At 37.5% G+C, this 25,484-nt stretch overlaps 7 protein-coding genes across 16 annotated transcripts; 4 read left to right on the top strand and 3 right to left on the bottom strand.

Moving 5' to 3' along the window:
* Positions 1-868: 868 nt before the first annotated feature.
* LOC119980249 lies at positions 869-3,280 on the bottom strand. 2 transcript variants are annotated; one of them, XM_038822872.1, is made up of 2 exons: positions 1,988-3,280; positions 869-1,190 (listed from the first exon to the last, which is right to left on the bottom strand). In XM_038822872.1, exon 1 carries the CDS (start codon positions 3,263-3,265, stop codon positions 2,546-2,548), a length of 720 nt encoding a protein of 239 aa, XP_038678800.1. In that variant the 5' UTR covers positions 3,266-3,280; the 3' UTR covers positions 869-1,190; positions 1,988-2,545. The 2 variants fall into 2 exon arrangements, with proteins under 2 accessions (XP_038678800.1, XP_038678801.1); XM_038822873.1 differs by having other exon boundaries at positions 1,992-3,280.
* A 416-nt stretch (positions 3,281-3,696) lies between these two features.
* LOC119981206 (UPF0481 protein At3g47200-like) lies at positions 3,697-4,251 on the bottom strand. Its single transcript, XM_038824265.1, has one exon. It carries the CDS (start codon positions 4,249-4,251, stop codon positions 3,697-3,699), a length of 555 nt encoding a protein of 184 aa, XP_038680193.1.
* Positions 4,252-4,502: 251 nt separating this feature from the next.
* On the top strand, positions 4,503-8,728 carry LOC119981491 (ankyrin repeat-containing protein NPR4-like). 3 transcript variants are annotated; one of them, XM_038824634.1, is made up of 7 exons: positions 4,503-4,789; positions 5,342-5,853; positions 6,340-6,810; positions 6,941-7,090; positions 7,303-7,350; positions 7,425-7,861; positions 8,011-8,728. In XM_038824634.1, exons 2-7 carry the CDS (start codon positions 5,343-5,345, stop codon positions 8,623-8,625), a joined length of 2,232 nt encoding a protein of 743 aa, XP_038680562.1. In that variant the 5' UTR covers positions 4,503-4,789; position 5,342; the 3' UTR covers positions 8,626-8,728. The 3 variants fall into 3 exon arrangements, with proteins under 3 accessions (XP_038680562.1, XP_038680563.1, XP_038680561.1); XM_038824633.1 differs by having other exon boundaries at positions 4,507-4,805; XM_038824635.1 differs by lacking the exon at positions 6,941-7,090 and having other exon boundaries at positions 4,506-4,805.
* Positions 8,729-9,671: 943 nt separating this feature from the next.
* LOC119981237 lies at positions 9,672-11,791 on the top strand. The gene is made up of 3 exons (XM_038824293.1): positions 9,672-9,937; positions 10,738-11,018; positions 11,499-11,791. Exons 1-3 carry the CDS (start codon positions 9,758-9,760, stop codon positions 11,533-11,535), a joined length of 498 nt encoding a protein of 165 aa, XP_038680221.1. The 5' UTR covers positions 9,672-9,757; the 3' UTR covers positions 11,536-11,791.
* Positions 11,792-14,009: 2,218 nt separating this feature from the next.
* LOC119981331 lies at positions 14,010-15,348 on the top strand. 7 transcript variants are annotated; one of them, XM_038824420.1, is made up of 5 exons: positions 14,024-14,305; positions 14,404-14,487; positions 14,568-14,753; positions 14,845-14,940; positions 15,101-15,348. In XM_038824420.1, the coding sequence occupies exons 1-5, from the start codon at positions 14,234-14,236 to the stop codon at positions 15,110-15,112; spliced, it is 450 nt and encodes a 149-aa protein (XP_038680348.1). In that variant the 5' UTR covers positions 14,024-14,233; the 3' UTR covers positions 15,113-15,348. The 7 variants fall into 7 exon arrangements, with proteins under 7 accessions (XP_038680350.1, XP_038680348.1, XP_038680345.1 ...); XM_038824419.1 differs by lacking the exon at positions 15,101-15,348 and having other exon boundaries at positions 14,042-14,112; positions 14,229-14,305; positions 14,845-15,093; XM_038824418.1 differs by lacking the exon at positions 15,101-15,348 and having other exon boundaries at positions 14,044-14,112; positions 14,213-14,305; positions 14,845-15,093.
* An 867-nt stretch (positions 15,349-16,215) lies between these two features.
* On the top strand, positions 16,216-17,443 carry LOC119981132. The gene is made up of 3 exons (XM_038824158.1): positions 16,216-16,453; positions 16,553-16,833; positions 17,203-17,443. The coding sequence occupies exons 1-3, from the start codon at positions 16,292-16,294 to the stop codon at positions 17,237-17,239; spliced, it is 480 nt and encodes a 159-aa protein (XP_038680086.1). The 5' UTR covers positions 16,216-16,291; the 3' UTR covers positions 17,240-17,443.
* Positions 17,444-23,195: 5,752 nt separating this feature from the next.
* LOC119981203 lies at positions 23,196-24,083 on the bottom strand. The gene has a single exon (XM_038824261.1). It carries the CDS (start codon positions 24,081-24,083, stop codon positions 23,196-23,198), a length of 888 nt encoding a protein of 295 aa, XP_038680189.1.
* Positions 24,084-25,484: the final 1,401 nt, after the last annotated feature.

Below are 25,484 nucleotides of genomic sequence, written 5' to 3'. Positions count from 1 at the left end.
CAAAAAAATGCTAGTAGCAGAGATGCAAATACTACATTGGATGTGTGGATACACGAGGGAAGATACGATAAGATAAGAAATAAGATTATTAGATCTAAGGTAGTAGAAACATCAATTGGAGATAAGTTGCAAGAAAACTGTTCAAAGTGGTATGGACATGCAAAACAGAGAGATAGTGATGCGAAGATTAAGAAAATCAAGAGAATTTGTATAGGAAAGAGTAGGAAGCGAATGTGAATACATAAAAAAACATAGCTTGAAATAATAAGAAATGACATAGATTCAATAAGAATTGATGTATGATTTTGGATAGAAATGAATGACGAAAATGAATGGTAGAAACGAATATACGTAATGGATTCTCGTTGATTCTCACATAAACTCAGACTCGTTTTTAGGATAAAAGTTTGGATGATGATGATGATTGTTTTCCCTTTGTCTTTGTAATTTTCTTTTCCTAAGAGCAAAATTGCTACAATTGCAACCTAAGTATTCAAAAACAAACAAAAAGTTGTTCTCTCAGGTCAAACACAGGTAATCCCAATCCCAATGCAGATAGATCACATTGAAAGAAAACCTTAAAGGTTACATGTTTTAATTCATAGATGGGATATTGTGACATACAAGTCTGATGCTCGCATGGAACTTCATATTCAATTCTGTAGAACACAGATATATGGGAAATCCAGCTGTTTACCAAGCCTACGTTTAGGATTGCGATATGCAAGTCTAACCGTAGATGAAAACTTTAACGCATTCCTCTTCCTAACTCATCCTCTAAACCCTTAACAAAACCGTATCCTCCAAAAAATCCAACCTTTGCCGCCAAAAATGAAGCTTAATCCAGAACATGCATACAATGCTTGAATAATTGTTCAGCCCCAAAAAGGGCCAGGAACTTCCATCTTTAATTTTATGAGTTCTACACGTACAGATAACTAGGAATAGACAAAGCTAAACCGTACTTTCTAAATAGTTGCAGTCCAGTGCTTCAAGCAGCATTTCTACATCATAAACTTTATTGCCATAACATCAAACCTTTCCTCATCCAAAACCTTAATTACTCTTCTACCTAACAAAACCATGGACTGCAAATTAAAAATTCCCCCTCCATTCATTGAGTTGCAGACAACTTCAACCTCTCCAAGTTGGTATATGTTGCTACTTGCTAATACCATGAAGATTACAATCTGAAAGGAGAGAATAAATTGCCAGATTATCCACGATTGAATTGCAGACAGGTTTATCTAAATCCCTGCTGCAAGCTATATCTCATGAATATCATAAAAACTACAAGCGGAGTATGAAAATCGATCACCAAACCAATTCATGATTAGAGTACATGGCAATGAGTTAACTGTTTCCGTGACTCAAGCTTGTGATGTCTAGGTTTGCAATTTCAATGAAGCATCTTCACCATTGTTAAAAGTTTGCAGTTTTATTTATTTCTCCAGTGCTATCTAAGCACTTAAATTTAAATTTAAAAAATATCCAAAAGACTATAAAAACAAACAGAATTTCTCCAATGTTACCTTAAAATTAAAATTTTAATTAAAAACCTCCACTAAACGACCATACAAGTAATACAAAAAAGGATGGCCAAGGACTTCAACAACAGAGATGGGCAACTACAATACTACTTAACATGAAACCTTCAGTTCAGCATATCAGTGACGACAAGTCCACAACCAAACATTCAATTATTGAAAAAAAAGACACAAAAACAACCATCAGAAAGGGCAAACATAATAATTTCATTAATCATATTATAAGTATATAACAGTCAATTTCTACATACTGATAACATGGTATATATCACTAAGTGACGACTTTCTACCATTTAGAACAACTATCACAAGTTAAAACTATGCAACTTACAAAAAACCCAAGCAAGGATGCCTCCAATTTTTATTTCAAAAAGAACAAATACACAAGTGGAAAATTAAGCATAACACCACTGCCAGGAATTACATAGAAGAAAACTTACATACAGCAATGTCAATCTTCATCTCTTTTCAAGCATCCAGGTTCTCCATTTGAATGCTGCTCTTTAAAGGTACATACTCTCCTAGATAGTCACCAAGATGATCATGTAAAACACTTTTATCAATCCCCTGATGATGGTAGCTCTTGCAAACATAGTAAAACACACTCTGCACCAACAGTCCCACCAGATTGACAATCACCAACAACCCTACCAAAAACCCACCAACCACAATCCTCGCAAAAACCCCACATCTGTCTCCACCATGAACTACCACCGTGCCAAAGACACCCCCAATCATCGCACAAATCCCCAAATACATAAAAACAAGAAGTGCGGCCATAGGGTGATACGTACCTTCGACCTAGGCCTGACAATGGCAGTTTATGGAATACAGAAGAACACGAAGGAAACAAAGACAGTAACTAACAGAAAAGGGAATTCATCATATTTCATTTCGTCCCTCATGAAGTGACTAATACAAGCTTATATACTAAATGGTAACCGACTTAGCTAGCTAATATAACAACTTCTAAACCGACTTAGAATTGTAGGTTCCTATCATAGGGTCTTTCCCTTCAGCAACTCATAACTCTTCTTCATCGCCGCAAACCCATAAATCGGTTCCAGAACAGACACCACACTCTCCAAATGCCACAAAGCCGTAATATACACATGAACCACCAAAAATAGAAGGAAAATCACCACCAGAGAGAAGAACACCAAAAAGGTGTTCTGAGAATCAATCGCGATCATCAAAATGACCAAGAACGCTAAGAAAACAGAATTGTAAACCAACATCAAGAGCGCCACCCACAAGTAGGTCAAAAACAATCGTTTGAACACTTTGGGAATAGCTGATAGCATGTTAGAGAAAGACACATGCTTCGAAGTATAGAGCGAAGCAGCGGTGAATACGACCACGGCGGTGGAGAGGAGAGAGAAAGCGAAAAGGAGGATGAGGTAGCAGAACTGGATGACCAGGAGCAGGGTCCATGGATGCGGAGTCCTGGTCGCGTCGGGATCCGAGTCGGACTCGTCGAGTTGGGCTAAAAGTGAGTGGGTGAAGAGCGAGTGGGCTAAGATTGCGAAGGAGAGAGGAAAGACTAGGGTTAAGGTAATGAGGTAGAAGGTTTTGTTGGACAAAAGTCCCATCAAGTAATAACCCAACAAAAATATTGTATATAGTAGTAAGTCCTCATTCTCTCTGATAAGCCTTTTTAGGTAGAAGATAATGGGGCCTAAAATTTCTATATAGTATCGGAGTAAGTGTGCACTCATCCCATATCGGGTAATAACCCAGCAACAAAAATCTTAAAGTTGGGCAGAGATACCCGTTTGACAAAAGTCCCACATCGGATAATAATCGAGCAAAAATTCTAAAGTTTATAGAAGTTACGGACAGAATTGTGATTTGGACTTTGGATGAAGGAAGTTACGTAGAAGATGAACACATGGAATTCTGACAAAAAGATGAGAGGGTATTTCAGAAACAAGGTAATTATGAGTCCATCATGCATTCATGTCAACATGGGTGGCAAAAAAAAAGTTTCGGATAGAACAACAATACGTATTTATGAAATATATACATATCTAAATTTTAATCCAAATTGAATTTTAGAAGTACTTAATTGATCAAACCAACCTTATAATAAAATGACAAGCAATGATTTTGCAGTATATGATCTTTGGTTTATTACAAAACAGAATTTTCACCTTTTGACGAATGGGGAGCCATGTGAGAAGTTGTGCTTGCTCAACTCCCTCAAGAGCTCAACAACAAAGCATCCATCAATGAGCATCATCAAGACAAAATTTTGGTTGCCGAGTTGAGAAGCAGCATCTGCATAGCATCTCCTAGTCTCTGTTTCCAATTCCTCCATGGCATCAATGACGGGCTCTAATTTGAGTCCATTGAGGTTGCTTGGATCGAAGAGACGGTGAAAGAATCGCCACTTGAGCTCCTCCATTTTTCTCAAATATTGTGATCCGTGGTGGTAAGGGCCAATCGAGATGATGTTGGGAGTGTAAGCCTTAGGTTCCACATCTATCATGTTTTTAGGGACCCTGTAGATGCAGGCTCCATTACCCTTGTTAGGAATATTGGTTTTCAACTCCTCCTCTAAAGGAACTCTCAAATTGGTTGATGTTTTGTTTATAATGGTATGCAACCTTCTTCTGCTCATCTTTTGCAAGAGAGAGGAGGCAAGCATGCCATTCCCCATCTCAGGAAGAAAAGCAGAAAGAAATGTCTTGCTCGTTGTCATGTACACACCAAGATTTGTTATATGTAACCTACGTATAATCATGACTTTTGAGTATTTGTTTATGTTTTTTCTTGGAAGCAATACCTAACCCATAATTTATTAATTTAGAACTAGAAATGGAATTGACTCTCAATTTTTAGATAAAAGATTGACTCCCAATTATCACAATTGACATTGCATCTACCATGGATTTGGACCGTGCATGTGAAACAGAGACACGTTGCTTTTGAATGGTGAAACCAAGCAAGTGAAGTCTTATGCTTGCTCAAATTATCTTTGACGAATCAATTGATTTAATGTAGGCATCGCTCTTTCCTTTGTCCTTCCCCCCCGTTTTTGCCCTAATCTTTCAAAGGTTCCAGTTCTTTGTTCAATGATGTTGATATCCGAAACTGCTCTGCACTTACGTCAACTCTCAGTAAACACAATCTATTCACGACCACAAATTCTGCATAAATGGCTTTGCTCTAGTTTTCAATCTTATGCACAGATAGACACAGGCAAAGAAAGAGGAGTCTCCAAATTCCAGAGTCAGAAGGTCAGTCATTTACAAGGTAATCTGGCAAACCTAACTATCTGTTCAGTTATTGAGAAAAAAGGTGGGGGAACAAAATCTAAAATTTTCTGCAGTCGGGCCTAATTCCCCTTCCTGTATCGTCTATGGCAGACAGTGTACAATTTGGCAGTATTAAGTGGAAATTTAACTTTTTTCTCCAGTCTTCGTGGAATTGTAAAATTCTGCCATGCTTACTTTTTCTAACTAGTATCGTGATAGTGATTTATAAATTCAACTCTCGACTGTCATTGAATATGATCATTTCTTCTTCTTCTTCTTAGTTGATTCAATGATTAACTAATGGGGTCAGGGGACTTGAACTGATTTTTGCTGTTACTTTTCCTTAGTCACGTTTCTCATAGCATTCCAATTGGGTGTCTCGTATTCTTGCAGATAAATTCATGGTTTAGGAAAATCATACTGGAAATTGAAAGTGTCATGACTCATGAGAACCTTATCATCTAATGAAGTTCTAATGCATAATAATGATATATCTGTTGATCTCACTACTGTTTCTGTTTCTGCCTTGGAAAGGATGATATCACATGATCTTGATTCGGTACGATATGGTGGGAGTCTCTCTGTCCAATTATGTTTTCCTGGTATTAGATCTGCTACAAATTCCTCAAGCAAATCTTTTGGTGAGGATGATGCCAGCACATGTGTTGAATGCTCTGATGATGAGGTAAGCCTTAAAGATGCTTTCCGTCAAAGCTCACCTTACAATGGCGTCAACACATCTGCTGCAACCTTTAATACCACTAACGGATTGGGAAATACCTTACCACGACAATCAAGCTGTCCAGATGAAATTTCTTTCAACGTATGCAGCTCTCATCCCCAACTACCTCAAGGCATTTCAAGCTCGGTTCATTTTCCAGAGGTTGAAGGAAGAGATTCCGACACGGTTTTAAATTCATCCTTTTGGCCTCAGTACACTTCGAGGGATCATAAACCTCGGAGTGCTGCTGAACTTACTATAAAAGCAGTAGATGACAGGGCAAGTTTTCCCCATCTAGGAGTGTCATACGCCGAAGCAATTTTTGGTATGTTGCAACTTTTAACTGGTGTTCTCTCCTCTACTCCAATTTCTTAGAACTTATGTAGATTCCCTCTTTGAAAACGAGTTTATAAGATAATATGGTCTGGTAGAACAAGAGGAAACAGATGACATAATTGAATGATGATATCCACATACACTAACATCTCAATAATTTGATTTATTCACGATAGTCTTTCCCATAATTTTACTTTCAATTTTTTTGTTTGATTATTCTCATCTTGGGGAGTAAATATGATATTATACAAAAGTCATAGAAAAAACATCTCATAAATTGCCTAAGGAACAGATGTTTTCGTAACTTTGATTGAGATACTGTCCTTCTAGTTCTGCCGTCAAGAACATCCTTTCGGCTCCACTTGATAGATGCTGCTCAGAAGTTTACAAGTTAGAAATATATGATTACATCTGTTTTATGCTGGAAAATGAATTTCATGTGGTTTATCGCCTTCCAATGTGAAAATCTTGGCAGGGGAAAATTTCTTTACTTTATATGTTCCTCTGCATCTGGCGGCGCTCAAAGGTGACTGGGGTACTGCAAAAGAATTTTTGGTTTTAAAGCCACATGCAGTCAGTGCTAGGATTACAAGCAATTTAGACACTGCTCTTCATGTAGCCGCAGGGGCAAGGCAGACGAAGTTTGTCGAAGAGCTCGTGAAACTGATGACACCTGATGACCTGGCATTGCAGAACAAGGTTGGGAATACAGCCCTCTGCTTTGCTGCTGCATCTGGTGTCACAAAGATTGCAGAGTTAATGGTTAGTAAGAACAAAATGTTGCCTTCTATTCGAGGCAGTAAGGGGGCAACACCATTGTGTATGGCTGCTTTGTTAGGCCACAAAGACATGGTCTGGTACCTATATTCTGTAACTCAGAAAGAGGATCTAACAGAATATGATCGCATTCAGCTTCTTGTTGCAGCCATCAGTGCTGAACTTTATGGTTGGTGAGCTTTTCACTTTGCCTTTTGATTGTAAAGTTTTTGGTTTATCTGAAGAAAAAAAATCTTTAATTGCTTGTAATTTAACATCCTAAAAGCTATGCCACTGGTGACTGTTGATTGGAATGTTAGATGTGGCCTTGAACCTGGTTCAACATCATCCCGAATTAGCTTTTGCTCGGGATGGAAATGGAGAGACAGCTCTTCATATATTGTCTCGGAAGCCTTTGGCATTTTCAAGTGGAAGCCAATTCGGAAATCAGCGCTGGTGCTTAAATTCATGTTGGTAGCTCTCTTTGATAGTTTTAGATTTAAAGTTTTTCAATGTAATTGGATGCTCTTATAGGTTTTTTCCTCTCTTTCTGCTCATGGATGATATAATTTAAATTGCTGAAAATATGTTATACGCCTATGAATTTGAATAATTTTAATTTGGCGGAAGAGCTGATAAGTTATCCTACATCTTGATGTAGCCATTTCACTCTGAAATGCAGGGACACCCAGTTTGAATGGATTAGTCTGCAGTGCCTCCAGATATTTGGGTGTGTAGCTACTCCTAGTAATTACCAATTTCGTTTGAAAAGCTGTATTTATTTGAAATTCTGTGCACTTCCAGGATTCAGAACAATTCTTGACATAAAGGCCAAGCATATCCAGGCACTTGAACTCGTGAAGCAACTGTGGGAGCGTGTCCTGCTGCTTGATGATTCGAAAATTGGAGATTTCCTTAGGTTCCCTTTCCGACTAATATTTACTGCTGTGGAGATTGGGAATGTTGACTTCCTACTTGTGCTAATTCGAATGTATCCTAATCTTATTTGGAAAGTCGATGAGCAGAATCGAAGCATATTTCATGTTGCAGTGGCACACCGTCAGGAGAGAATTTTCAGTCTCATACATGAGATCGGTTCTCACAGAGATCTGATATCAGCCTATAAGGATGAGAGAAATAATAACATCCTGCATCTGGCTGGAAAGTTAGCACCTCCAAATCGTCTCAAGAACGACTGTGGTGCAGCACTGCAGTTGCGACGCGAAGTGCACTGGTTCAAGGTTAATTTATTTCCCTTCTATTGTCGCATTCCTCAGAGCTTATCCATGAATTGCTTAGAATTCTGCATGGCATACCATTTTTATTGTTTGACGCTGAAATATTGTTATTATTATATTCCGATTTTGTTGTCTAACGTTACTGATTGTAGGAGGTTGAAAAAATTGTGCAACCTTCTTACCGAGAAATGAAGAACTTAGAGGGGAAAACACCTCATATATTGTTCACAGAGGAGCACAAAAGACTTGTCCGAGAAGGGGAAAAGTGGATGAAAGACAGTGCATCATCATGCATGGTTGTTGCAACACTTATTGCCACTGTGATGTTTGCTGCAGCCTTCACTGTACCTGGTGGCAATAACAATGAGACAGGGAGGCCTATTTTTCTTCATCGCCGGTCATTTATTGTCTTCTCCATATCAAATGCATTGGCATTATTCTCCTCTGCCACTTCTATTCTGATGTTCCTGTCCATTTTGACTTCACGCTATGCGGAAGAAGATTTTCTCCATTCACTACCTAAACGGCTGATAATAGGGTTCACAACCCTTTTTGTTTCGATAGCGACCATGATGTCAGCATTTTCAGCCACACTTTTCATTGTTCTTGGGCGCGAATTTGCATGGATTGCCATTTCAGTTGCTATGGTTGCTTGTATTCCTGTCACTTTGTTTGCTCTGCTACAGTTTCCCCTTTTAGCAGATATGATCTCTCATATATACAGTTCTAATATTTTCTTCTTTCCATGCAACCGCCTTTTGTATTAACTGTATTATCTCTCACAAACTATGTAGAAATTTGGATTTATTGTATTCATTGTATATGAATTCTAATAAATACAAGGTTGTGTGAACTGTAATGTTATTGTTATTATACGTCTGTAGCCCTCTTTGCCTTGTTACAGTTCTCACTTCTTGCTGATACAATCAAAACTACATACAGGGCGGCATTTTCCTGTGATGGACTTGCAGAAATTAAACTAAACTTATGACCTTTAAATAGTACTTGTACATCTACCATTGGGCACATGCTTGCTAGCATAAATTATATTTCTTCCATTTGTTTACAAATTTGGAGACCAATTCAAAGAACAATGGTGTGAATCTGGACGGTGTTTTCTATATAGAAAAAAGAAACATGCCCCTCTGGTGCGGCCATGCAACACTGGTTTGAAGAGTCACTGCCATGGAGGCACCGACAACTTTTAATCATATATAATTTTTATTAGACATTATATTTTATCATTTGTTCTGTCATCATCATACAACCTAACCATAAATAAAGATTTATGAGGAATGAGTTCATGCCCTATTCCTATTGGTTAGGCGGTCCTATCATATTTGGAGATCTGTGAGTGAGTTCAATTCCTACTAACTTCATACATGAAATTTCTATGAAATTGTCCAGACGCCCACCGCACTGTCATGCGTGATTACTAACTTCATTCATGAAATTTCTATGAAATTGTCCAGACGCCCACCGCACTGTCATGCGTGATTACTAACTTCATTCATGAAATTTCTTGTGGGGGCAAGACTTTGTCAATAAAGAAACACAAGAATACAAAAATCATGTGTCAACCCCCAAGGCCTGCTCTGCATTATTCATCTTGCTCTTATCGCGCGCTCCGGGCGATTTTCGTGCGACCCATCGACCATTGACTCGTGAACGTGACACTCATACGATTATTTTGAATTATACCATTGCCTACATGGCATTGGCACAGTACCGTTTTCTTTACTTCCTAAAAAAATCAACCTCACATGCTGATTGTCTGTGCCTGACGTCTATATATATTGCATGATTCTTACTTCATCAACTCGCAGAAGCCAATCCTCAACTCGCAAGAGAGAGTAACTGAAACACAAAAGAGGATTAGAAAAAAAAGAAGAACGAAAAATGAATCTTTATTTCTGGTTACCACTTTTGTTTGCAGATTTAAGTACTCAAACATCGGATAGAGGAGGAGGCAATGACACTAAACAACAGACGACTCTGCACCTTCCATGCCAAGAAACAGGTCCACTATTTGTAAGCAGAACAACCCCCCGAATAAGTGCATCGAGCAGGCGAAATCGGGTATTTTCACAAACCTTTATCAATGCTGTTCAAGATAGAGAATCCAAGTAGCTAGCGACCATAATAAACTCTTTGAAGAAATATTGCTTTAATGAGGATGATAATTAGCTCGTGACAATCTTATCATGAAAATGATATAACACAGTGAGTCAATAACATACATAGCCAAGATCTTGTAGGTTTCCATTGGTTCTGTAGACGTGTTGTGGATATTTATTGTAAGTAATATACATAGTGCTCATTCATATATATTTAGGCAAATATATGATAGGTTCTAATATCGAATACAAGGAAAGTTTATGGTGGATATGCTTGGTGGTACAAATGACTTAACCACATGGAATCATTATCCTTGAGTTAGTTTTTTGCCAAGGAAGTAAGTTGCATATCGTTGAAATTCAAAGGCAAGCATTGCAACATTTGTTCAAAAAACTACTAAGGAAGTTTATTAAGAATAAACAAAAAAGACACATAAGTTTTAAAAAGGCATCGTACAAGTATATGTATATCCAACATTCCTTCTGTAAAATACGTCACTTAACATTTCAATACAATTCCATGCAAATTCCTAAGAGTGTTCTCCAGTTTTGCTATTTGTAGAAGATCAGACGTTGTTGTATCTTGGAGACTAATTTGCTTGAACTCAATAGCAACAATTCGAGGGGTACAAATATTGTCTTTAAGATAGCGAATGATTCGCGCCCTCAAAATCTGCAATATTCTAATTTCTCTATTACTCACCATTGTTCTCTAACAATTTAAAGACAATATTATATTGTGTAATGTTGTTGTTTGGGCAGAAGAGAAGATTAAATGGGAAAATAAAGTCTGGGATTAAGAGGCTAAGAGCATCAATGGCAGAAATCAGCGAGGAACAAAAATGTATAAAAGAAGGGCAGAGACATGTTAGGAAAAAATATGAAGAGATTGAAGCAGAACGCAAGCAACTGTGGAAAGAAACAAAGTTGATAGCAAACCAGAGTGCGGGTATCCAAATGAAACTGAATCTCATGTTCAAATTAGTAAAAGCAAGAGCTCAAAAGAATACCGCTTTGGTTGCTCAACTCACTCAATCTCTTCGGTTGGTTTAATTTCCCTCTCTCTAATTATAATCGCCTATTGGTTTATATCATTATATGTGTATATATGTATGTACGTATGTATATAATGTTTGAATGGTCAAGACTGATATAAGGTCTTGTACTACAAAACATAGAAAATAAATCACTGCATATACAGCGTATATAGAATTAACAAAATTCATCCTCCAAAGCACGAGCTTTGAGAGTGAAAATTCGAATTAGTTAAGAAAATGAAGATGAAAAGAAAATAAGTAAAAATAGAGAAGAAGAAGAAAATAGCATTGAAAAAAGGGGGGTGAAGAAAATAAGAAATGAAAAAAGAAAAGAAAAGCATAAACAACTATGAAGAAGGAGAAGAGGAGAACATGCAAAGAAAAGATCCTTTCTTATTGAAGATATTGGTAAATCAGGTCTATTGTTAAAAGTATCTGCTATTACACAGATTAACAGTCTTTTTTTGTTTCTCTTTGTGTTGCCAGTGATTTAGTAGCTAAGCAGAATGAGCAAATCCAATGAAGAATTCTGCTTGTGTGGGCTTGTATCTGTTTTAAAGGAAAAGTGGGCATATGTGCGGCATCGAGTGAGATTGAAATAAAGAGAAGTCTGTTCTATCCTAATTATCTTGTATTCATTTCTCTAGTGCATGTTTTCTTCTTTCAATTATGAGTCTTTGTGTAGGGATACTTGAGATTGTAATTATCTCTGTTGTACTAAAATAGTCCAATTCGGTATTTGTGTGATTAGTGAAATTCTTTATGCTTACTTACTTTCATATTAAGGGAAGAACACACTAACTCTAGTCTCTATATGCTACATTAAAGAAGATTATAAACTATAACATTGTGTGAGTGTTAAGATATAGCGCAGTGGAACACACAATTAATATATCACCTCAAATCTCTTTAAATCGACAAACTCAACCGGGAGTAAAAGGCCAAACTAACCACAAGCAATAATCAAGCACAATCAAAGTAAACCAAACAAGAGAACAAAGAATACGGCACTGTGGTTTGACTATACCAAGCCTACGTCTACGAGATTGTGCGACTAGATGAACAAATATGAGCCTCTTGGACAACCTCTAGGTTTGCTCCAACAAGCTTTGATCAACACCCCTTGAGAAACTCACAAGAAATCTCACTCTTGTACACTCAAGATTAACCTCTCAAAACTCTCTTCACTCTCTCGTCTCTCTCTAAAAAAACCCTAGAAAAAGACTAGAAAAGTCATGAAAATACAACTTATAGGTGACCAGGTGAAGCCCGATCGATCGGGTTTCTTCTCTGGACCCAAAAACTTCAAAACGACTCAAACTATCCACACCTTGTGGAGGTGTCCAGAACTTGATGAAAAACTGCAACCAGCAGCTCCTGCTCCTACAGTGAGTCTTACTATAATATCATAAGAGTGAATGAATAACACTTATGCTCCGTTTGTTTACGAAAAATCCACCTTTTGAAAATGTTTTCCTAACTTTGTGGTGTTTGGAGATAAGAAAACAAAATTAGTCGTCAAACAAAATTTATAATAAATCAACTCAAAATAAGGAGTTGTAAGATGGAAAACAACTTCCCTTATTATCCTTGGAATGTTGTTTTCCCCACAACAATAAACTGATTGTTAAGTTAATTTTTTTGCTAAAAGTATACATGGAAGACTTTTTAAGGTGAATTAAAAAAACTATATCTTTTATATATAATACTGTATGTGTGTGTATATATATATATATAACAAGACATTAAATTAAGACACTTTTTTGCTCAATGTCACGTCGAACCCGGAGAAACTTTTAGGTCAATTAAAATTGTACCTCATGTATATAATAAGACATTAAAATTACAGTAGTGCTAGATAGCTCATTGGAGCCCAAGTCTCTCAGACGAAATTTTAAAACTTTTTAACTCTCAAAATACATGTTAGATTTTTTTTTAAAATTACATATTTAGAATCAACTTCTAAAACTCTTTCTAACAAGATCCATTGTCGATGAGTTTTATCGGGCAAATCTTAATTCCATTATTTTTTTAATGGAATTTCGTAATTCCGTTGTTTTTTTCAATGGAATTTCAAAAACAAAAGAACTAAAATAATGAATTCTAGACCATGCTTTAAAAAACAATATAATCTATATTAAAACAATAAATTTTGGACAATGAATTCTGGGATAAAATAGTGGAAATAAAACTATTTCATTGATTAAATCAATGAAATAAACCTGTTGGGCTCCCATGGGCTACCAAACTGATGGGCTACATTTCATTTTCGTTAAAATTATACATCTTATATGTATATATATGAAAAATAATATTAGTTTTAACAAGTTATATTACTGTGATTGTGAATATATTCTATTAGGGAATGTATTGAGCATATACTTGTGTACACCGACCATTTATAGTTATATATACATCCATATACATAGTGAAATGAAGTAATATTGGATGTGTTTGTATATAAAAAGAATAAAAGAAGTTGGATTATTCTGTATTTTGTTGGATTATTGTCTCAAAATAGAATTTAATATTTGCGTCTTATAGTTGCTATGTATTGACACATTAATAAATATATATATACACACATTATATCATAAGAAGAAAATAATAATGTTGTACCTCAAAATTTTGTTTTCCACCAAACAAACAATAAGAAACATTAGTAATTTTTTTGTCCAAACACTATAAATTAGTTGTTTTTCCATGATAATTATTTCCTTGAAATATATTTTTCATGAAATATGAGATATTAGTTTTCCTTCAAACAAACAGAGCATAAATAAAAGGAAAACCAGCATTTGCATAACGATCACATGCACATGCATAGTGACATCGTTTTGGGTGTTGGAATGACTGGTACGAGGAGTTGAAAGAGAGAGCATTGATTGGTTTAGAGTATCACATTATTTATCCAGGATTGGCTGAAGAATCACATTCCACGTAGTGACATCATTTCGTGTTTGAATGACTAAACCCCATTAGATTACTTACTACTTAAGAGAGATGACAGAGACACTCCAACGCTTGGACGGCGGAGGTGTTTGACCGCCCCCATCGCTCGTTCCATTACAAAATCACGCCATCGAATCTTCTCAATCTGGTGACGTATTCATCTCTTATTATTGTCGTAACATCAATTTATATTTATGGAGTTAGTTAATTAACTGTGACAACTGTCTCAACTCTCTAAGTCCCAATAGATATATCTATATATAGCGCTGATGTTGCAGACTCGCAGTCATAGCATGCGCTCTCTGTTTTCTAATCATTACCTTATTCGATCACATTCCAAGGTAAGTATTTGTACGACGAATCTATTGACTCATTTGCTTTTCATCTAGATTCTTGGGAATTCGTAGTTTTGATTGCTCAAGTTGGAAACTTGAAGCAGATGTTGCTGAAGAAGGAGAAAGTTTCCAAAATCGTCAGAAAGAGGCATCGCAGATCCACTTCTCAGAGAAGGAAGAGTCTTGAGGTAACATCCCAAACCCAATTCATATTTCTTCTCAGTCTACACACTCCTTCATCTAACACTCGTCGATTTCATGGTTACAGGGTCTGAAACGCCTGGAATTGGAGACAGCTGCGGTGAAATTGAACACGGCTTCTTTGGCAGGAGGCACAGAGAAGGTATTGACCGATCTGGACGGGATTCTATCAGATATAGCACAGGCGAGGGAGGTGAACAAGCACGTCATCAGACGGAACTTGCGCACCCACCAGCTGCTCGACCTTATGCTTGTGAGAATCCTCAATGTTCTGGTTCCCAATTTACATATGTCCTCTTTTTTGCACTCTGCAAATGTATTTGTCTGTGTGTGAGTTAGTGTAGTTAATATTGAACTTGGAAATACTGCAAATGAGATGTGAAAACACGCTCGTGATCCTCGGCAGGATGCGCACCCACAAGGTGCTTGATATAATGCTTGTGAGTATTTCAACGATTTGATTCCCACTCACCAACTTAAATTTGTTTTCCCCCATAAATTTAGGCGTCTTTCTTTATATATGTGCATGTTTGCAGACTATATGGGGTTTTTTTACTTCAATTTATAATTGACAATTTTTTCTTTCTCTCTTATTGCTAGTTAACTGACTGACACTGTACCCGCGAAAGGAGCAAGTATTGGTTCATTTTGAGCAGCAGAAATGTGTCTAAAGATGATAGAATTCATGCATGATGTTGTTACTGTTTTGCTTTTTATTATTATAATGATGGTTGTGAACACGATATCATGTAATTCAATACTCTGTAATGTATTTTCTTCTTTAATTTCTTACAACTCTCGTTTTATCCTCAAATTTATGTAAGGTTCTACATAAATGACTATCTCACATGTCGTATGGATTGATTCATGCAATGTTTTCTTTAACACATGGAGGCTCTCCTATTAAATACAAGGTTTGAAATATATCTCTAGAGTATACCATGATATAAAAAGAATGGTAAACAACTCTCGTGCACAAAGTTCTCGAAGTGGACAGAATCGGGAATATCTACAAAGTTTATCCTACATAATATGTGAAAATATTGTTTTACATAAATTAAACTTTTTTAACTTTTAAAGTTCCACAATTCAACTCTACTTTAGGTCACATTTTCATATGTAAAGCACACCATGATTTATAATAATAAAAAATACCAATATCTTGCAAAAGCTACACTTATCAAAATTTTAATTTATTTATTGCAAAAGCTACACTGATCAATTTTTAAAATAAAATTGTTAAAATAATATGGAGTTTTCTTAAGAAGTTAGAGAGAATGGGTCCCCCTCTGAAATCAAATCCACGTTGATGGAGAAAACTCATAATCAGGAAGGACCGTACGAAGTAAACTAAGGAATAAATAAAAGAAAATTTGAGTAATTATTGGCCTTGTTTGGGGGACAAACAAGGAAGGATTGTAGAGTTGTAGTCAACAAACACCAAAATAAAAATAAAATAAAAATATTGGGCATCGCGCGAGAGTCATAAAAGACGTGCAACCACCATAACTGACATTTAATAAAATGTCAGTTTCGCCGTCCATCGCACGAGAAAAGGTTATGAGTTCGCGCGATTTGTAAAAAACAAAGGCAAGTAGCCAACTACTTTCGTGCGAAAGCCGCTAAACCCTAAACTTTATGGAAACGTATCATATTCACATGGATGATGTCGATATATTTATTTACTATATATATATACAAGTATGTTACAACTTACAACGCTCGCTATTGCTTCAATTTAATTTAGCAGAAGCCTCAAACCTCTCCTCTCGCAACCGGAAGTCAGGAACCATGAATCATCGTCATATCGGCTTGACAAATCGCCAAAAACTAGCCACTGATTGCAATGGAATCATGAACCGGAGGACTCTGCATCTTCTTCCAAACAAGAGGACTTCAAGATTCGTGCGCAGAAGTCGTTCTGGACTCCTAAGGAAGAACGCCAGAAATACGGTATGAGCCCCAATTATTTACGATTTGTGATTTACGTTGGAGTGCTCGATTTTGACACTGATCTTGATTTTGATTTTGATTTTTTTTTTCTTTTTGCAGAATAGGAAATTGGCGGGGAAGATTAGGGCAGGAATTAAGCGACTGAGGGAAGAGATGGCAGAGATCAGTGAGGAACACAAGTGCATTAGGGAGGGCCAGAGACAAGTGAGGGACAAGTTTGAGAAGATGGAAGCAGAGCGCGAGCAGTTGTGGAAGGAAACAGAGCTCATATCAAAGCAGAACGCTGGCATACAAGAGCGTTTAGGTCTTATGTCTGGTATCATGAAAGCAAGATCTCTAAATGATTTTGATTTGGCTGCTCAACTCACTCACTCTCTCCGGTTCGTTTCGTTTCCCTGATCTCCTCTTACTCTATTTGTTTCTGTTTATGTTTAAACGTGGGCATGACCAAAAATAAATATCACTATTGTTCCTTCCTTCTACTGAAGAAACAATAGTTTTAGGGCTATATAACCAACATATAGAAAATTGAAAAGATGCATCCTTCACCGTATGATTGAGAGAGAGAAAAGTTTTTGACTTTCGAATGGGCATGCATGGTGCTGATGGCCCTTTCTAGAGGTTTTTAAGGATAATGAAGATGGATTCTAGTGCTGATTGGAGTACTGAATCAGGTCACTTATGGTTATGGAATGGTTAATATCTCTTATTACACAATTAACAGTACTTTGTTTCTCTTTTGTTTTTAGTGATTTATTGGCAAAGCAGGATGAGCAAATGAATTGAAGAGTTCTCTTCTGCAAAATACTGGATGTAAACAAGGGGAAGCATCTACAGTAACTGAAATTAAAAATCTAACCACCAGTACTGTCAAAATATTGTGCTTTCTTTCCTTCGTTTTCTTCTATTTGGGCGTCTCTGTTTGTCCTCGAGCTTGATATGTTAAAAAAAAGTAATGATAGATAAGTTTACTTCTCTTTCAATTGTTTCCGCATGGTTCTTCACAGTCTCGTTCAAGACGTTTCTCTCTCACAACTTGAGATTTGTTCTCATTCTTGGTGGCTAGAATCCCTTACTTGAACGAAACTAGATTTTGTGGGTATTTGTCGATGCATTCTATACCTTGTTTAAAAACCGATCATTGTTTATCAACCATACATTGTATAACCAAATCCAATTCTCTCTTGATTTGTCCCTCATAAAATCCGATTCATGCGAACTCTTTCCCCAACTAACGAAGATATCTTGGCGGAATTGCCACATATGAAATTGAGCACATTTTTTCAAAAAATAGCCCACATCGTTCTTGAGAAGAGATGAAAAACATGATCAATCTCATTTGATTGAATAGAATCCGGCACATTAATTGGTGTTTTTCACGAAAAGCAAAAAATCATATAACAAATAAACCTTTTCTCTTAAACTTCAAATAGGTGTCACTAAGTTGATTATGTTTATGTTTCGCGTCTGTCTTTCTCGGAGAAAGACGATTAGACAATTCTGAAGCCTAGTTCTTGCAGATTGGATCATCTATATAATACAAAAAGAAACTCTAGATATTTGAGATCTTTTTCTTTGAATGAGATCTCAATTATGTCGATCGTTTCATTAGATATCTTTTTTTCTAGTCTCTCTAGGCTTAGTTATAGTGCTTATAATTTAATAAGCTAAGCATGCCCTCTTGATTTATCAAAAAAGATGTTTGCAATGCTTATGATCAACAATATAATTATATAATGTTATTCAGTAGGATGCATCTCCCTGAGACTCATTTTCATTTTCGCATGAAGTAGAATATAATGTTGAAGTGCTGGCAGAGTTGCACCATGATTTCACAATGAATCACATTTACCAAATGAAGACACAAAGGTCAACAAAATTTGTCATAACAATTCTCTGGCAAAGAAAAAGTACTAATTTTGAAACCCATTAATTCTAACTCGTTGTCGCAAAAATACAAGCATCCGGATGTTAATCTTGAAACTAATAATCAGCAAAACAATTTCAATCAAAGATACAAACTTTTCTACCTTTTTTCTCTAAAGAATTCTAAGATGGGAAGTTTTGATTACGAGGAAGACTTGAATGGATCAGTGAAAAGAGCAGCCGAGCCTAGGTCGGACTGATGCAGAATCTCTGCCTTTGATTATAAGAGAGACAAAGAAAGAACACACCAAAGCAGAAAGAAAAACTAAGCTAAATTGCAGCCCTAAGTGTGTCTCCCCCGCGACTTCAGCCCGCCAAGCCAACGCTGCAGCCGCCACTGGTTTCATTAAATTGGGTTGCCGGATCTGGTGCTGGTTCGAAGAATTGATAGGCTGCCAATGCTATAAGAACTGGTGGAGATCTGTTTCATTCCCTCTGTTTCAAATTCCCAGCATCATCTGGTATTTTTTTTTCCAAAACTCTCTTAGCCACCAAAACATTCAACAACATAATATGGCACAGAACCAGTCAACTTAGTGCAAGATGAGTAAAAGGAGATGGAGATGAAACTAACCAGAGAGACGTTACAAGTTGAATCACCCAATCAGAATTGCTTTCAGGTCTTGCTTTTAAGATTCTGAAGAAGATTCAGATTTAGACGCGCTTAAGTGAGATGGTGGCACTCTGCCTTGATAGAAGCTCTGTTTCCTTTTTGAGTTGCTCAGGCTCTGCTTGTATTATCTCTTCATCATCTCTACTGCATTTCAATTCCTCATTGATCTCTACCATCTCTGCCCTTCACCGATTCTATGCCCGCCTTTGTTTACCGATTCAATTTTCCTTTGAATCAAAGGTTTTGACGTAGATGGGGAATCGGGGATGAACATGACCCATCAGTTGTTAACAGACCAATGTATATATAATTCATCGTAGCACCACCGGAAGAGGGTATTTTTACAATCCGCTTCTGGGTTTTGTTTTGCGTTGAATTTAACAGAGTACTCTTCCCCTCAAAATTTGTGTGTTTGAGAAAAGAAATTGAATTGGAAAAGAAAGCAGGGAGATGACAGAGATCAGTGAGGAACAGAAATGCTTCAGAGAAGGCGATGGCGAAACAACGAGAGCGAGAGCAACTCAAAGAAAGAAAGAAACAGAGCTCATATCGAAGCAAAGTACACCATCCGGTCGGTCGTTTTAGAAGTGTTAGTTGGAGGCAAACGTTTTTGGGTTCTTTATATAAAAAAGCCGGCTTGTTTGGGAATGCTGTGAGGTGCTGTGAGGTGTGGTGTGGTGCTGTGAGTTATAAAACTGTGGTGCTATGAGGTGAGTTGGAACGCAAAAAGCTGTTTGGCGCATCACTTTTAACACTGTGGTACGGTGCGGTGTGGTGCTGTGAGGTGCGTTTGGCGTATCAAAATTACGGTTATATTAGATGACTAATAATATTAATATAAAATCACTTAATGTTTATATTGTACATTAATCTAAAATAAAATAATTGACCTAATTTGATTACGTAGGACAATTCAACATACATTGTAAGCGTTTGGGAGTGCTGTGAGGTGTGGTGAGGTGCTGTGAGGTGTGGTGCTGTGAGGTGAGTTGGAACGCAAAAATTGTTTGGCGTGTCACAAAAAACTGTGGTGTTGTGAGGTGTGTTGCAACTGAACGCAGTACAAACGCACAGCCAAACGCCCACCTTGTCTGCGTTGGAGGAATGATAGTGACTGTAGGAGGACAGGAATGTGGTTTCCGCGAATTATTGGTCTATAAAAAAACTCCAAAACGAGTGGGAGGCAAGCGAAGCGAGGCAGGAAAACGACTAAACGAGTGAGTAACGATAGGTCCGTGTGAAAATGTCAAGCAGCAGGGTTGCTTCCTTCCTTCCTTTCTTTTCTTCTTCTTCTTCCTTTGTTTGTTGCCTAAAGTTAGTGTAGTTTATCATACAAGAATATATGCCAGAAATGGACGACTCCTAGATGGCTAGATGTGTTATTATCGTTATTAAAAATAAAATAATAATAATAATAAAAGGTTATAAATCTTAAAGGGAGCAGGCACTGCTAGTATTATTCTTGTCAATTTGTAGAACTCAGATGCTTCTTGTATAAGCAATCAGAGAGCACTTTTCAAGTTAACGTGACTAGGAAAAACCAGAGCAAGCAAGACTATTTTTACTTTGTATTGCAACAACATATATTATATAAAGTATTACAACAACCCTTTTCCAAGTAAAGGATAAGCTTCCTTACATGGGAAAATGGGAATGTCCACATCCACACAAACATAAAGGAACATTACTAAATATAGTATGGTCAACTTTGAACAATAATGTTGACCCTAACAACATACAAAAGAGAACCATATTACATGTTAGTAAAACCTTACTTCACTAACACTCCTCCTTAAGGTTTTTCTTGACAAGCCCTAACCTTGTCCTTAGTATTTCAAACTTGAACTTGGGCAGAGCTTTGGTAAAGATATCAGCAAGCTGGTCTTCAGACCTGCAAAACACAAGCTTCACCTCACCATCCTTCTCTGCTTCTCGTATTGCATGAAACTTCACCTTCATGTGCTTTGTTCTTCCATGTTGTATTGGATTTTCAGCAATAGCTATAGCTGATTTACTGTCACAATACAGCTCAGTAGCATTACCCAATACAAACCCCAAATCATCCAGCACTTTCCTAAGCCAGATTGCTTGATTATTAGCTCCAGCAGCAGCCACATATTCTGCTTCAGCTGTTGACTGAGCTACAACTTCCTGTTTTCTTGAACTCCATGAAAGCACTTGAGCCAAGAGTGAAAACAAACCCTGAGGTACTCTTACAATCATCAACACTCCCAGCCCAGTCACTGTCAGTATACCCTACTAGAGTCCTCCTTTCATTCTTCTCAAACCACAAGCCAAAGTCAAGAGTGCCTTTTAAATACCTAAGTACTCTTTTAGCAGCACCATGATGATTAAGACTAGGGGCCTTTATAAATCTGGAGAGTAAACTTGCAGGGTACATCAAGTCGGGTCTAGTGGCAGTCAAATATAAAAGACTCCCCACCAGACTTCTATAAGATGATGCATCTGCAGCCTGAGCACCATCTTCCAAAGAAAGCTTAGCATTCATCACCAGAGGTGTAGCAACCTCCTTACAACCAGCCATGCCAAACTTCTTCAACATGTCTAGTGCATACTTTCTTTGAGATAGAAAGATGCCACCATTAGTTTGAGAGATCTCCACACCTAGGAAATATGACATTTCTCCTAAGTCAGACATTTCAAATTCCACTTTCATCTCATCCTTGAAGGATTGAACAACAGAAAGACAACTGCCTGTAATAAAGAAATCATCCACATATAAAGAGATCACCAACCACTGCTCACCACTTTTGATATACAGTGTAGGCTCACTCACACTCCTCCTGAAACCATGAACCAGCAAGTATGTGTCAATTCTGCTGTACCAGGCTCTAGGAGCCTGTTTCAACCCATAAAGAGCCTTGTGTAGCTTATAAACCAAGTCCTCCTTCCCTGGAACAATAAACCCCTGAGGTTGCTCAACAAAAATCTCTTCTTCCAGCACTCCATTCAAAAAAGCTGACTTAATGTCCAAATGAAATATCTTCCAACTCTTCTGAGCTGCCAAGGCAATCAATAACTTGCTTCAATTGGTGTTTTACCTTCAACAGACTTGGATGGTAGTCTATTAAGAAGATATACAGATGTATATACTGCCTCAGCCCAGAATATTTTAGGCAGCTTCTTCTCCATAATCATGCATCTAGCCATCTCCATGACAGTTCTATTTTTTCTCTCAGAGACCCCATTCTGCTCTGGAGTGTAGCTCACAGTGAACTGATGAGCTATTCCTGCATCATCACAAAACTCCTGAAAGTTTGTAGAAGAATATTCTTTCCCATTGTCAGATCTCAGAGTCTTGATCTTCAGCCCACACTGATTCTCCACAAGTGCTTTAAACTTCTTGAAGACACTGAAAACTTGAGACTTACTGCTCAAGAAATACACCCAGCACATCCTTGTGAAGTCATCAATGAACAATATGAAATATCTATTTTGACTGAAAGAATCAACACTCATAGGATCACACACATCTGTGTGTATCAGTTCCAGCTTTTCAGTGGCTCTCCATGCTGAGTTTGCTAGAAAAGACTTCCTATGTAACTTGCCAAGTTGACAAGCTTCACACACCCCATTCACATCACTAATATCTGCCAAGTCCCTCACTAAGCCCTTCTCCATAGCTGACTTCAAAGCAGTACAATTAAAATGTCCATACCTCTTGTGCCACAACCAAGTATCTTCAACCTTTGTAGCACAAGTGGTTTGCATTGCAGGTGAGCATTGTAGGGAAAAACTATTCCCAAACATAGGAAGCTTAGCTACCTCAACATTTTCAGGATTATAAATAGTGCAACATAAGTCCTTAAAGGACACAGTATACCTCTTCTTAATCATTTGAGGCACACTAAGTAAATTGTTGAGTAAGCTAGGAATATACAAAACATCTGATATAAACTTTGTACCTCTTTTAGTGCTAACAGCAACTATCCCCTTTCCCTCAGCTACTACAACATCACCATTACCAATCTTCACCTTGGTCTTCACAGACTTATCTAAAGAAGTAAACAAATCAATGTCCTTGGCCATGTGACTTGTACAGCCACTGTCAATTATCCACGAGTTTGATGTAGATAATTGTGTTGTATGTTGAGCCATGAACAAATGATCCTTACCTTGTTGCTTATGATCATCAGAAAAATTTGCTTGCTGCTGAGATTACTGCCCAGAAGACTGCTGCTTCTATTTACAATTTTTCTCAATATGTCCATTTTTCTTACAAAACCAACATTGAACTGGAGACTTGCCCTTGTATCTGCAGTCCTTCTCCAGATGATTGGTCCTACTACAAGTTCCACAAGGAGGATAGTTACCCTTTTTCTGAGTTTGATCACCAGAATTTTCACTCTTGCCCTTCCCTGATTTGTCCTGATTGTATTTCTTGTTATCTTTGAAGGATGAACCTTGCTTCCCCTCTTTATGCCTAGTCTGAAATGCTCCTTCAGTCACCTCATCATTCCTCAATGAAGCCCTCTGTTCTTGAGCTTGTAGCTTACTGCATAACTCAGACACAGTAAGCTTGGTGAGATCATATGACTCCTCAATGGCAGAGACTTTTGCTTCAAATTTCTCTGGCAGACTGATCAACGTCTTCTCTACTACCTTCTGGTCAGTAATATCCTCCCCATACAAACGCATTTGATTCACCAGATTACTCAACTTATCAGAATACTCCTTTACAGACTCACTCTCCCTCATTCTCTGCAGTTCAAACTCTCTTTTGAGAGTGAGAAGTTTGACAGACCTTACCCTTTCACTGCCCTTAAACTCCTCCTTCAATTGTTCCCAGGCTTGCTTGGCTGTCTTGAGGCCAATAATCCTTGAGAAAATTTCCTCCGTGACTGCAGCATGAATGTAAGACAGTGCTTTAAAATTTCGTGTCTGTGAGTCCTTCTGTGCCTTAATCTGAGCCACGGTGGCATCATCAGCAAGTTCAACTAGCTCATAACCCTTTTCAACAGAGTTCCATAGATCATGAGCATTGAGAAGTGCCTCCATCCGTACGACCCAGAAATCATACCCTTCTCCCTTGAAAACTGGTGGAGCTGGTAGGCTAGAGTTGCTCGACATCTCCGATCTTCGTCACAGGTCCATTAAGAACTTAAAAAAGCTCCGATACCACTGTCAATTTGTAGAACTCAGATGCTTCTTGTATAAGCAATCAGAGAGCACTTTTCAAGTTAACGTGACTAGGAAAAACCAGAGCAAGCAAGACTATTTTTACTTTGTATTGCAGCAGCATATATAAAGTATTACAGCAACCCTTTTCCAAGTAAAGGATAAGCTTCGTTACAGGGGAAAATGGGACTGTCCACATCCACTCAAACATAAAGAAACATTACTAAATATAGTATGGTCAACTTTCAACAATAATGTTGACCCTAACAGCATACAAAAGAGAACCACATTACATGTTACTAAAACCTTACTTCACTAACAATTCTCTTTCTTTTTGTCGTTCGCTATGTTTTATCTATTTCGGTATTTCCAACTCTTCCCGTGCTACAACTCTTCTTGCCTCTCTGCTCTCACAGTGTCTTGCAAGGTATGTTTTCGGAACAATCATCAAGCTTAACAAATATATGCATACAAAATTTTTTTTGTCTACCGTCAGAATATCTACTTATGCTTTTGGATGCTGAAAAGGTAGAATTGGAAAGCGCGAGAAGAGTACAACACCTTATCCATCATCACTCATGTCACTGAAGGAGGAGAAAATTTTTCCAAAATCAACAAAAAGAGCCCCTTGCAGAACACAGATCTGCTCACATTTCCTCTGCATGGATTGATTGAACTTTGCGCTTCACAGACACTTGTGCTGGTGGTAGTCTGCTGGGGTTGGGGATTGGGTTGACGGACTCACGGTTTGGGCAGTAGCTATTGTTGGATATTAAGTTTGAACTTCCAATTCCAACAGCTATGGCTCAAATTGATGTGGAATGAGTACGGTCACCGTCTCATCCTTTTTCCCAGTAAAAAAATGAGATAATTCTTAAGCTACTTTGGGGATTCGTACGGTGTTCATTATCAACGACTGATTTGGTGGTTAAAATTGCGAATTGCACATATGAGAGAGTTGAATAAGCATGTGATCGGGCACACCATGTCCATGCGCATCCATAAGTTGTTTCAGTCTTTATGTTCCATTTCCCCAATTCTTTTTTGTTTACACATTTATATATGTGCCCATTCCAATCTCTTTGCATACACACAAGCGTGTAATTTAACTTTGTCTTTCTTTCTCTCTTATTGCCAGATTACTGGTGCTGTTGCAGAGCAAGGAGCAAACTTTGGTTGATTTGAGTATGCTAAGACAAAGGATGAGTTCATCCACACATCTTTTACATTTTTATTACCATCTCACTTTTTTTTTTTAATCATATTCTGAGCATGATATAGGTGTTGGAATATGGCATGATTTTGATGTAGGATATATTATTTTGTTTGTAATGACTCGACAATCACTGAATC

The sequence above is a fragment of the Tripterygium wilfordii genome, chromosome 16 (assembly GCF_013401445.1).
Source record: "Tripterygium wilfordii isolate XIE 37 chromosome 16, ASM1340144v1, whole genome shotgun sequence".
Lineage (NCBI taxonomy): Eukaryota > Viridiplantae > Streptophyta > Magnoliopsida > Celastrales > Celastraceae > Tripterygium > Tripterygium wilfordii.
Note: the sequence above shows the minus strand (reverse complement) of the source record. Positions and strands in the feature narration are given on the sequence as shown.